The following is an 11880-nucleotide window of genomic DNA, read 5'->3' on the forward strand; positions in this document are numbered from 1 at the left end:
CAAAAACAGGAACAGCACTAGGCCTAGGGTATTATTCTCCTCCACACCCTGTATCACTTATTTCCCTGCTATTCAAACTATGGGTTCACAGGTGAAATGGATGGCATTTGATAGTAGTAGTACATGTAGGTTTATGCCTATACCTTAACAGTTATAATTCAAAACTAATGTTTAAAAAAATTACTGTACAGTATATGGTTTGCATTGCTGAGTCTGTGTTCCGCACAGTTTTAAACGGTGTGCCCAGTACGCAAACTTCACAAGGTTTCTTTCAGCAATTGTTGTAAAATGTGACATTTATATTTATATATTGATACTGATATTAACTTATTATTAGATTATAAGTCAACATAATGTACTTTTTCGGAGATGTACAGCATTTTCGATGTTTTAGGCAATGGGAAATTTTACGATGACAAAAGATAGGGCATCTGTGTATGGGGCACAGTCGGTAGTTGCTGTGGAAAAAAATTAAGAATAAAAATTGCATTGCCACTAGTAGGCGAATTTATTCGCGTGAATCGAAAGCGTCGGTTCATGCACATTCCTATCAGAGTTTTTGCAAAGGGAATAAATGCGTAACCAATCAGAGCTCTGGAAGCGAACCGACGCATTGATTTGCATGAATAAAATTCGCCTAATGGAAAACCAGGTTAAAAGAATAGGGCGAAGATAAATTCGCTCGTTATAGTTCGCACTAAATGCATCCGCTCAAACTGATGTCCACTCGAACTGGCATTCACTCGAATTGACTGGTATTCCTACATGTATGCTATTTCAACGCTGCAGATTTCACAAGCAGCAAACACTCGAAAAGTGAACACGTCTTTTACCGAGAGGCAGAAATTAAGCATGCATATTCATGTTTATTAACTGACCTTAAATAGCGCCCTCTATAATTTCTGCCTTAACTGTATGGGGAAAATAATGCCGGCTTGTTGGCCCTAGGGGAGGGGTTTTTCGGTCGAAAATCTCACACCTGCAAATTATAATTAGTCAAAATCAAACTTGGCATGTATGATACATTACAGAAGTAGGACACCCATCGAGATGGGAAGCATTTATGCTTCACAACGGCCAAAGAATACAAGTAAGAAGAAGTAAGAGACGTGCCCAACATCTACTTGATAAAGCGCAACTTGCTAGGCCTAGCATAGCCTATAGGCAGGGCCTACTACCACCCCTACTAGGCCTACACTACCTAGGCTAGGCCCAGGTAGGCCGCTATTCCTCTAGGCCTAGGCCAAAGGAATCCTAGGCTAGGCTAGCTAGCTAGCCTAGGGCCTAGACCTAGTGTAGCCTATACACTGTTGTTGTAGGATGGGGCCTCTAGGCCTAGTACTACTACTAGGCCTAGGCCTAGTAGGCCTAGGGCCTAGTACTTAGGCTAGCCTAGGTAGGATAGGCCTAGGTCTGTAGCAATATTACTAATGTAGTATTTATCGCCTATATATATAAATACTGTGATATAAAAGGTACCGAGTGGAGCTTACCTTTATCCAATAGGATGTATTCCTAGGGCGACAATACTCCAATGTATAAACACAATAGTACTCAAATGGTAGCACTCTTGCAAAGACCCGGACACCAGATACACCATAAAAACCTATCGTTTAGTATAGTAATGCTCTCAGCATGAAGTCCGGTGTACGAGTGACTAATTAAGCAACAAACCGAGTGTGCTGTTTTGTTTGTGTTTAGGCTAGGCCTACGTACGCGACACGTTATGTTTTTTTTTCGTTAAGATATAGCCTAGCGCCATCATCGTCCACCGAAAGAGAGAGGGAAGATAATCCGTTCGACTAATCCCAGTTAATCCCACCCACCATTCACCGTTGTCATAAACGTATAAGATTTCCAAGAAATATGGCTGATATTGTAGGGTTTAGTTACGCTGTTGTTGTAGCAGTAGGCGGTGTGGTAGGCTACGTGAAAGCAGGTATACCCTAGACTAGGCCGCCTAGCCTAGGCTGTCTAAGACTAAATAAAGTAAAGAATTAAACAGTAAATATAACCTAGCTAGCCTGGACCTAGGCCCCCTACTAACTAGCCCTGGGCCTCCTAGGCCTAGGAGGCCTAGCTCAGCTAACTCTACCTAGCCTAGTCCTAGCCCTATCTACTTCCCTACTAAACCCTACTGGTTTATTACCTGAATCTTTTGATTTGTTGTTCCGTACACTTGACTCGTACCATAATCATAATACGCGAAATAAGCAAAACCTGGTCCTTGCCTTGTTTATCGACTTAAAATGCACAAATGTTGGCCGACAAGGAATCTCGTATATATAGGGCCGTCTAAGGTGTGGAACAGCATATCAAGTAATATAAGAGCATGTGCTAATATTTCACTATTTAAGAACAAAATGAATAATATTTATCATGAAAGTTATAATGAAACAGTACCACTGCCAAGACGGGAACAATTGTATTATTTGTAAAGAAATTCGTCAATAATATTAGTCAATGATGTATAAATAAGTGCATAATGTTGGTTTATTGCTGCTATTTAATTATTTATATAATTTTAAAGTGTTAATTGCTATCTAAGACCGACATATTATTTATATTTTTTATTATTATTATTATTTTGATCTATGATATGAATGTGCTTTAACTAAAATGTATACCTTTACTTACATTGTCAATTTGAAATAGTATCTTAATTACCTTTTTTCGGGTGCCACAAGTGTAAAGCTCTGCTTGTTTGTGGTTGCCCTTTCAATTTCCATTTTTATATCTGTACTGTTTAATCTATGCTTGGAAAAGATTTGGAATAAATTTATTTTGAATTGAATTGAATACTAACGCCAACCGTTAACGGTGCATGCTAAAAAATCCTGCCTAGGCTTAGGCTCTATGTATAGAATGATGCTTAGGCCTAGTAGGCTAGTAGTAGTAGTAGGCCTAGTAGGGGACTAGCGTACCTGGCCCCTAACTAGCCTAGCTAGGCCCAGACTGTAAACAATAAAAAATAATAAAAGAAAAAAACAAGGACTATTTACTATTTAAGAATACTAGCTAAGACTAATGCAATGCAAGGCAAGAGTTTGGTACAGGATTCAGTTGTTGTTTGATATAATACTGTAATTATAATAATCTGTTTTTAAATTGTGCAAAATTAAAAAATTAAATTATTAAATAATATAGCTATATATATATAAATTACATGACTCTACTGAGTGCAACCATACACCTATTTATCTATGACAGTACTAATTACAGTATTGTACTTTTTGATGTTCTAATTACCCACTACAGTACATTGTTCGCGTTTCACCGCTTATCGTCATGACTCGTGAGTTATCTGCAATTCCAGTCTTGAATGATGATGTTACGCACATTCTGGCACTTAATTGGGTGATGGTGACGTAATGCCATTTACCGTACCTTTAGCAGACGAAAGTAGAAATATGGTACCGTATCTCTAGCCACGGCGTTTTTTATAATAATAATATTAATAATGATATTTTTTAATGTTGTTCTTAAAATATTTTAGGTAGTGCAATGTCTCTTGCCATGGGGCTTCTTTTTGGTGGTGTGGCGGGGTATGGTGCATCGTTAACTTCTCAGGACCCAAGGAATGTAAACGTCATACTAGGTAAGCGCATAACATGTCCTGGTTAATGAACGAGATCTCTGTTCAATGTAATATATTATTTTTTGTACAGCATTCTTCCAGAATTATTTTACTGCATGTAAATGCCTGAGCTTATATGACAGAAGTTGAATGTTAGAAGAAGTTGGTTAACTTAAGTTACAGCACCTTGGTTTACACATGGAGAAATAAAATCATGCCCCCCCCCCCTTTTTCAGGCATCTTTGGATCTGCCCCTGCACTGATTGGTACTGCAATATTATGGTATCTTTTATTGCTGTTTGTTCCAGTTTCAAGGGTAATAATGTGATAAGCATGAGTTAAAGACAGTGTGCACCCCTTTAAATTTTCACCGTTATATATGTGATCTTAGGGCACATAGAAGAAATTATTAGATTATCACTTTTTTTTTTTTTAAGTGATGAGAACAGGTGTTTTTTATTTGGCAAGAATATTGTAAATATTGTATAAAAACTGGTTTAATTATATGGTTTTTTAAAGAAAATTTATTTCCAGTCACAAAATTGAATTGTTTTTTTTTAAAATAAATGATGCGGGAAAGTAAATGTTTATTTTTTTATTCTCACATCAATATTTGCCAAATTTTTGACACAGACGGGAGTGTCAATTCAACAAATTTTTGTATGTGCCCTTGCCTTTTGTTAGAGACACTACTGTAGATACTTTGTTTTTTTTTTCAACAGGAAGCTCCGCCGTGTTGGCAGGTGTGATGGGTATGAGGTTCGTGAAGAGTGGAAAGTTCATGCCGGCAGGATTAGTAGCCACTCTGAGGCGAGTAGATATGCAACTTAATACAACTAATAGAAATGAATTAATAGTCCAAAATAATTATATAATTGTTGTGTGGCACCAATAACATCTATATTAGTGTAGCTTGGTATTAACGCCACTAACTGGGCACAACACTCTCACTTGCGTTTTATCTAGCTTCATTTGAGAATTTTATTTGAGTATATCCGATTCATTCAGTAATTTTGATTCGATAAGGAATTCATTTAAATAATTGCTTTTCATTTTGGTATCATTTGGGTAATTTTGTTTGATTTGGATACTTTGTCAGACCCTTCTTGTGCATAGAATCAAGTCCAGCCAAGAACGGTTTCATGATGCAGTTTTAATCTTTGGTAGTCTGATTACCAGGCCCCTTAATGAGACTCCTGTATATATTTCTTCAAAACTTAAAGTTACTAATACTGTCCGTTCCAAAAATAAAAGAAATCAATCTTGTAATACACTACTAATATCCCAATCTGGACCAGTACAAGGAAAAAGAACCTACATTTACAGGGCATGGGAATTATGGAATGAGCTCCTATTAGATATCCCCTGCAAATTTGACACCAATACATTAAATAACTTTTAAGAGTATTTAACTAACCACCTATCTTGATTTTATAACATATTTACTTTGTTACTTGATTGTTTTACTGTTGTTTCTGGACCTCTTGGAAGACCAATACTTATGTATAAGAGTATTTCCAGAATAAATAAGGTCATTAATGGGCCTGGTAATCAGACACAACAGACTTGAACAATATATAAAACACCTTACTTGCAACAATGGATGTAACGTCGCTATATACTAATATACCCCACTGTTGTTGTCTGTCTTCCTGATCTATATGGATTCTTTGATCCTTCTACTTTCGAGATCCTCTTCCTTTTCTAGTACCTTGGGGTGTTTCGAGTCTGGAATGTGATTATGTTTTACCATATCCTGTGATGGCCGATTTGAAACTGTCCTCTGAGACCGAACCCCTCATAGCTCTCGTCTGTGCTCACTTGTTAATGTTTTCTCCAACCTCTTTATTGTGTTCACCTAGGCGGATGGTAAACTTTGTCACAATTAGCACATCCTACTTGATAGTAAACTCCACTGGTGTTGCTATCGGAGATCACCAGTAGAGTTATCTATCACAGATTAATGGTCATAAACATGACATCAAACACAAACTCACCCAGAAACCTGTAGCTAATCATTTTGCATCTTCTGGCCACTCAGTAAATAATGTGAAAGTTCAAGTAGTTAAGAAAGAATTTTTTTTAAATAATTTAGAACGAGAAATAGCAGAACAGAAAATAATTACACAATTAGACTGTATAGAACTAGGCCTTAACATTGATCGTGGATTCCTCGCACATTACCGTCAATAATTTTTTTTTTCCCCATAGTGTATGCATAACATATTTTTGTAGCTGCTTTATTATTATATATATATATTTTTTCTTGATATATTAATTACCATACTGTTACACTGTCAGTTAACTGTATTTATCATTTTTTTCTACCATCTTAATCTCTGGATTTTATTGAGCTTATATATTTGGTATTTATATATTTTTATTTTTGATGCAATTGTTTTTTGGATGAGTATTGACATAGACTTTACTGTATGCTATTTTCCACACTTTCTTATCATTGATCTTTTGTTCTTTCAATATTGTTTTTAGGATTGTTTATTTTGGTAGACTAGATGGTCTTAGTATGCTTTATCCACCACATTTGCATACTTTGTTGTTGTAGGACCTCCCCCATCATTTCTGTTGTTTATTATAGTTGTTTTCCAATTTGTACCGTCTCCTGATGAAGTCCACTGTGTGGACGAAAGCTAGAGAATAAATTCTATATTGTTAATCTCAAAAGTGCTGCTGCTGAATAAGGAAAAAATTAAATATAATTATAAGAGAACTGTTTCTATTTCAATTTTCATTTAGAAGCAAAATACAGTATACAGCAATCCCCACACACACACCCTCTTCCCCCCCCAAAAAAAAAAAATTACTTTGTTGTTTGATTGTTTTACTGTTGTTTCCAGACCTTGGAAGACCAGTACTTATGTATTGAAAGAGTATTTCCAGAATAAAGAAAGATTTTAATTTAATTATAAGAGAACTGTTTTTATCTCAATTTTCAGTTAGAAGCAAAATACAGTATACAGCAACCCCACCCCACAAATAAATCAAGACACACAAATTGAATTTTTATGATTTTCTGTGTTTTTTTTTCTTGTAGTATTTTGATGGTTCTGAGGTATGGTTATAGACTGACGTACAAGAACTGATCCAACTTGGCCTCTTTCTGTTTCAATACTGCTGATCATATCTTTCCAGCATATACTACAAAACCAGTTATACTTTTTTTTGCCTTATTGGCTTTTTTCCACACACATCATTTTGGGTATAACCAACAAAGAAAACTTTCCAGTAACAATTAACCAGATACTAGTTAAAAATATGTCAGCCAACTATTGTAAATGTCATCTAGGAGATAGGAAAGGCATTCTCATTTAATATGCTAGCAAATTAGAGATTTAGAAATTAGAGAAACAACATACAGGGACTCTTAGAACATTGATAGTTTGAAATCATGATTCAAGTGTTTTATGTAAATGGTAATCCAGCACTATATCTCAGAATAATATGAAAATGAAGATTGAAAGTATGAATTTTGATTTTCTGCCCTGTAGATTCTATGTGAATTATTTTTTAGGTTAATGGGTTTTGTCTACAAAAGATATTTTTATACTGAACAATGACTTGGTCTATCAGATGATTATTTTTCTTTTTCATAGTACAGTACTGCACTGTGTACACATAATTATGTTAGATTTTATAAGTAAACAAAGGAAACAATATAGATAGACAATAAAAATAAAGAAGAGATATTTTGTGTCTGGTATTTTATGTTATACTTCAAGGCATTTACACCAGTTTAATTTATTTTTTGCTCTGTGTGTAATGGTCCAAAAAAATGTTCCAATACGAGTTATTATTTGTGTTTTTGCACCTTTTTGATGTGTTTGTATATATCAGGATTGACCAGGGGAAGATTTAGGGAGGGGCGGGTCCTGGTTCCCCTTTTGGAAAGTAAGAAAAGGGGGAAAACAAAGAAAGAAAAAGAAAAAAAATGATCGCTCAAAACGCCTCAGAGGTTATTTTCGGGCGTCCAGAAAACACAAATTTTGCGAGGGCATGCCCCAGAACCCCATAGGGTGGTGTTATTTCGATCGCCCCCCCCCCCTTTGCGACATCTCTGGATCCGCCCCTGTTGACTTTGCCACATAGTAACGGCCAATATTGAGAAGACCTTGGACAAGATAGGCAGCTAAAAATTTTCCATAAACTGCCGAAACATGACCAGAATAATTTTATTTTTTCATTCCATTTATTCGTCTCATTTAAAATAAGTTTTTCTCGCACATCAGTCAGTAAATCATCTCAAAGACAGGAAAATAATTACAAATAGAATATTTATAACAGGTGCCCACGAGTGCTTGTTATGCGGCTCGCGAGAACAAACCGAAAATAATATTTTTCCGTTAGGCTTGGGCCTAGATTTCTAACCTTATTTTGCATATTGTTTTGCCGACTATAGGCCTATTATATTGCCTCAGAAATTGCAGCGATTTAATCAATCAAATCAGAAGAACTATCGCAGCAAACAGCAAAGAAATATTCTACTGTATTACTAATGACCCATTGTGTGATGTATAACATTTTGACTTTTGCATTATCAAACACAACAATTAAGGGTAACTTTCTTAGGTCAAGATGTCCTTGTATGATGTGTAGTGGAAAGAATGGTTAGACGACATTCAAAAGCTGTCTTCGTTCCGCATACTACGTTGCCTAAACCAGTCGATTTTCAAAAAATCCAAGATGCCGATTGCATACTTTTCAAGCGAAAGCGGATATTGTGTAGAGTCTTACTTCAGCTGGGCCCACTCTTAACATTATGTACAGGGCATTTTTGTGTATAGGCCTTATAATGTTTTTGAGTCATACCGGAAGAATCCGATGCCCCTCTTTTAAAAAAAATTCTCCCTGTGTGAGGGTCGTCCCTCATGAACATTACACACACCCACACACCCACCCACTCACTCCTGGCGACCAAGTCCTATGGGGATCTCTTCGGTCTGCTGTGAACATAACAAGGCATGCTCTGATCGAAGTTTTTAGGCTTGTACGGGCACTATCACTCCCATATATACAACACCTTTAAGCAAAGTTACAAGGTTGACCTGGAGGTCAAAGTACTTGATATGTTGAGATCTCGCAAAGAAAAAAAAAAATGTTTTTTTTTTCTCGCTGTTAAATAAGCCGAGAAAAGATTAGAAAACAATGACGACGATATGTCTATTATCAGTTTTATCTTGCCATCGTGACCTTTACAGTTCTGATAATATCTGAGCCCGTTTATTCGTTACTTTGATTGCTCTATTGAAGTTGTTTCAATGAACAATTTTGCCCCTATTGTGATATAGTTGAGAGCACCTGATTTGAAACAACCAGTCCTGGCATAGTTATGAATACATCTGAAATCAATAAACTTATATAACGTTAATAAAATTTAAAATTTAAAAAAACTTATAAATACTGAACTATCAATGCATTTTGTGACAAATGAGGTAGAGAAACTTTAAACGATCCTCAACAGAACGTAAACCAAGGATACTGAAGTTTGTGTACAGTACAGGATAATTCAAAGAGGGACGAAAAACAAGTAATCCTTCATTGAATTTCTCAAGTGAGGAAATACGACCCTTTTAATGATAAAGTGGAACATTATATTCAGTAAGGTCGGACAATAGTTTTAAATAGTTATAATAATTTTAATTAAAAGGGTATTAAAAAAAATGAGAAAGAACAGAAATAGGACACTTATCCGTTTTTAAGATGTGTTTGCTCCTCTAAAACCAAAATGGTTTGCATTCCAAAAAAAGTTGCTGTTAGAAAACTAACGATAACCTACCAAAATGACAAACATTGGCGAGTCATGTTAAATATTAACAATTATACTTACTTATTTCATCCTTTTATAACCACAATCACAGACCCTATCAAAATATGCCTAACAATTAATCCATTCATCATTTTAATGTACTTATTATTTTGTTTACTGTATTATTTTATTGTTGTTATTTTATTATTTGTATTTTTTCGGCTGGCCTATATTATTTCTGTGTAAAGCTCATAAGGGCAATGTGCAATAGGCCTATGCGCTATATAAATATAACATTATTATTATTATACGGGGTACGGGTACTATCACTCCCATATAGGCCTACCTTTAAGCAAAGTTACAAGGTTGACCTGGAGGTCAAAGTACTTGATATGTTGAGATCTCGCAAAGAAAAAAAAAATGTTTTTTTTTTCTTGCTGTTAAATAAGCCGAGAAAAGATTAGAAGAAAAAAAACAAACAAACAAAAAAGTGCAAAAATTAATGTATTTCATTATCGAGTTTTAGTGATACTTTTTTACAGGTTTTTGTGGGATTTAAAGAAATTATCTGAGGTCTGGGATGAAGAAAATGTGTATTTAATAATGTACTTTTTTAATTATTTTATTTAGTATTAGTATTCTTTTAAAAGGACCATTTTAAAAGGTGTTTGGCTGCCATATTTATCGGATAAGTGTTTTGCATGATCACGGTCACACATTCTAATGATGTCAGGTGTGATCCCTTTTAGTTTATGTATATAAAAGTTATATAAAATATAATTGTTGACAGTGTTCAATGGTCAATTCGATAAATAATATAGACCAATTCAATAAAAATGTGCTTTTTCTTTTGGTCATAAGAAGAGAAATGCTTATTATTATTATGGTTAGTCAAGCCCTCTAAGAATATCTGAAAATTAAAAACTTTAAAAAAATCGAAAGATTTATTGTCAAAATAGTATATAAATGGTACCCTCTTTCTTACATGGTCAGTCAATTTCCACGCGTCACGGGCCCAGGCTGTATTTTTGAACCAGGGCCCCTCACAACTTAGTTACGCCACTGCATAAAGTAGACGACTCATTGGACACCGATTCGTATATTAACACGTTGCGTAGATTTATAGCTCGTCGAGGCCAAGTTAAAAAAATAAGATCAGATAACGGACTAACTTTGTAGGTGCCGAACGTGAACTGAAGGCAGCGATTACAAAACTAAATGCATATAAAGTTATAATAACGTAATATCGACTGGAGATTTAACATACCAGCGAGAACTCATCACGGTGGCGTATGGGGCATCAAATAAGATCTGTTCGAAAAATTATGAACAATTTAGTAAAAGAACAGAGATAAAGCGAGGACCGGGATTTAGAACGCAATGTGCGAAGTGCAGTCAATAATCAACGAAAGACCTATATTAAACTAAGTTATCTAGTCACCCTAATGACCCAGAAGCTTTACCTCCAAATCATTTGCTGTTGCTGAAATCCTAACCAAGTTTAGCACCCGGCTTGTTTAAGGAGAACGATCTGTACTGCAGACGACGTTGGAGACAAGTGCAATGAGCAACGTTTTCTGGAAACGGTGGATACGCGAGTGTTGCTACAAGAGCGTAAAAAATGGACCGTTACAAAAAAGAACTTGCAAAACGGAGATGCTGTATTGGTAGTTGTCGATTCAAATGCCCCTAGAAATTCATGGCCCTTAGGAAAAGTCATCGAGACAATTCCAGATAAACATGGTCTTGTGCGTCAAGTAAAGATCGAAACGCAAACGAACACTTTAATTAGACCAATCAATAAATCATGTTATTCTTGAACAAGATTAATACCAATACCGGTAATACAATTGTTGGTTTGTGATGTGATATTTTATTCAGGATTTAATAAATTGCAAGGGATTGCAAAGATACAATCAATAGTTAGTTGATTTAACATGTAAATGACAGGGCCGGCGGAACGTTTTTCAAAGTGGGGGGGGGGCCCCACCTATAAGAAGGCGCGTAACAGGGGTGTTGGGTCGGGGGGGGGGGGCCAAAGGTAATAATTTTCCCGGTTAGTAATTTAAGACTTGGTGTGATACCCCCCACCCCCATATAGAAAACAATACGGCATGGCTTATTTTAACGACATAGGGCTTATTTTATTATTAATATAGGGCACACACGTGTGTTTAAAACTAAGCATTTTCATCGTGGTTTTATTTATTACAATCATAGGCCTATTCTTTCACCATCATTACACATTGAGGCCCTTCTTTTAGGTGAAACGATCTATCTTAAATTTTCTTTCTTGAGTTTGGGAATATGTGTTATAACTTCGAAAATTTTTTGTTTTTTTTTAATTCTAATTTCGTCGGAATTGATCAAAACTCCCTAAAATGTACAATTTTTAGAGGAAACTGGCCTACCTCAACAAAATATGCGATTTAAAATTTGAGGTTTTCAGGTACTTTCCCGGGTGAAAAGGGCATTCAATGGGGAAAGATTTTCCACAGATGGATATTTTCTCCTTGTCCCCCGGTGCTTACGCCACTGCGGA

At 35.6% G+C, this 11880-nt stretch overlaps 1 protein-coding gene across 3 annotated transcripts; it reads left to right on the plus strand.

Annotated features, from left to right (window-relative positions):
• The first annotated feature begins 939 nt into the window (after positions 1–939).
• On the plus strand, positions 940–7281 carry LOC117122208 (transmembrane protein 14C-like). 3 transcript variants are annotated; one of them, XM_033267718.1, is made up of 4 exons: positions 940–1100; positions 3497–3598; positions 4300–4387; positions 6630–7281. In XM_033267718.1, the coding sequence occupies exons 1-4, from the start codon at positions 1064–1066 to the stop codon at positions 6676–6678; spliced, it is 276 nt and encodes a 91-aa protein (XP_033123609.1). In that variant the 5' UTR covers positions 940–1063; the 3' UTR covers positions 6679–7281. The 3 variants fall into 3 exon arrangements, with proteins under 3 accessions (XP_033123609.1, XP_033123607.1, XP_033123606.1); XM_033267716.1 differs by having other exon boundaries at positions 1036–1090; XM_033267715.1 differs by lacking the exon at positions 940–1100 and adding an exon at positions 1775–1939.
• Positions 7282–11880: the final 4599 nt, after the last annotated feature.

This window comes from Anneissia japonica, unplaced genomic scaffold (genome assembly GCF_011630105.1).
Source record: "Anneissia japonica isolate Jap-2015-1 unplaced genomic scaffold, ASM1163010v1 scaffold287708_len1499824_cov190, whole genome shotgun sequence".
NCBI lineage: Eukaryota > Metazoa > Echinodermata > Crinoidea > Comatulida > Comatulidae > Anneissia > Anneissia japonica.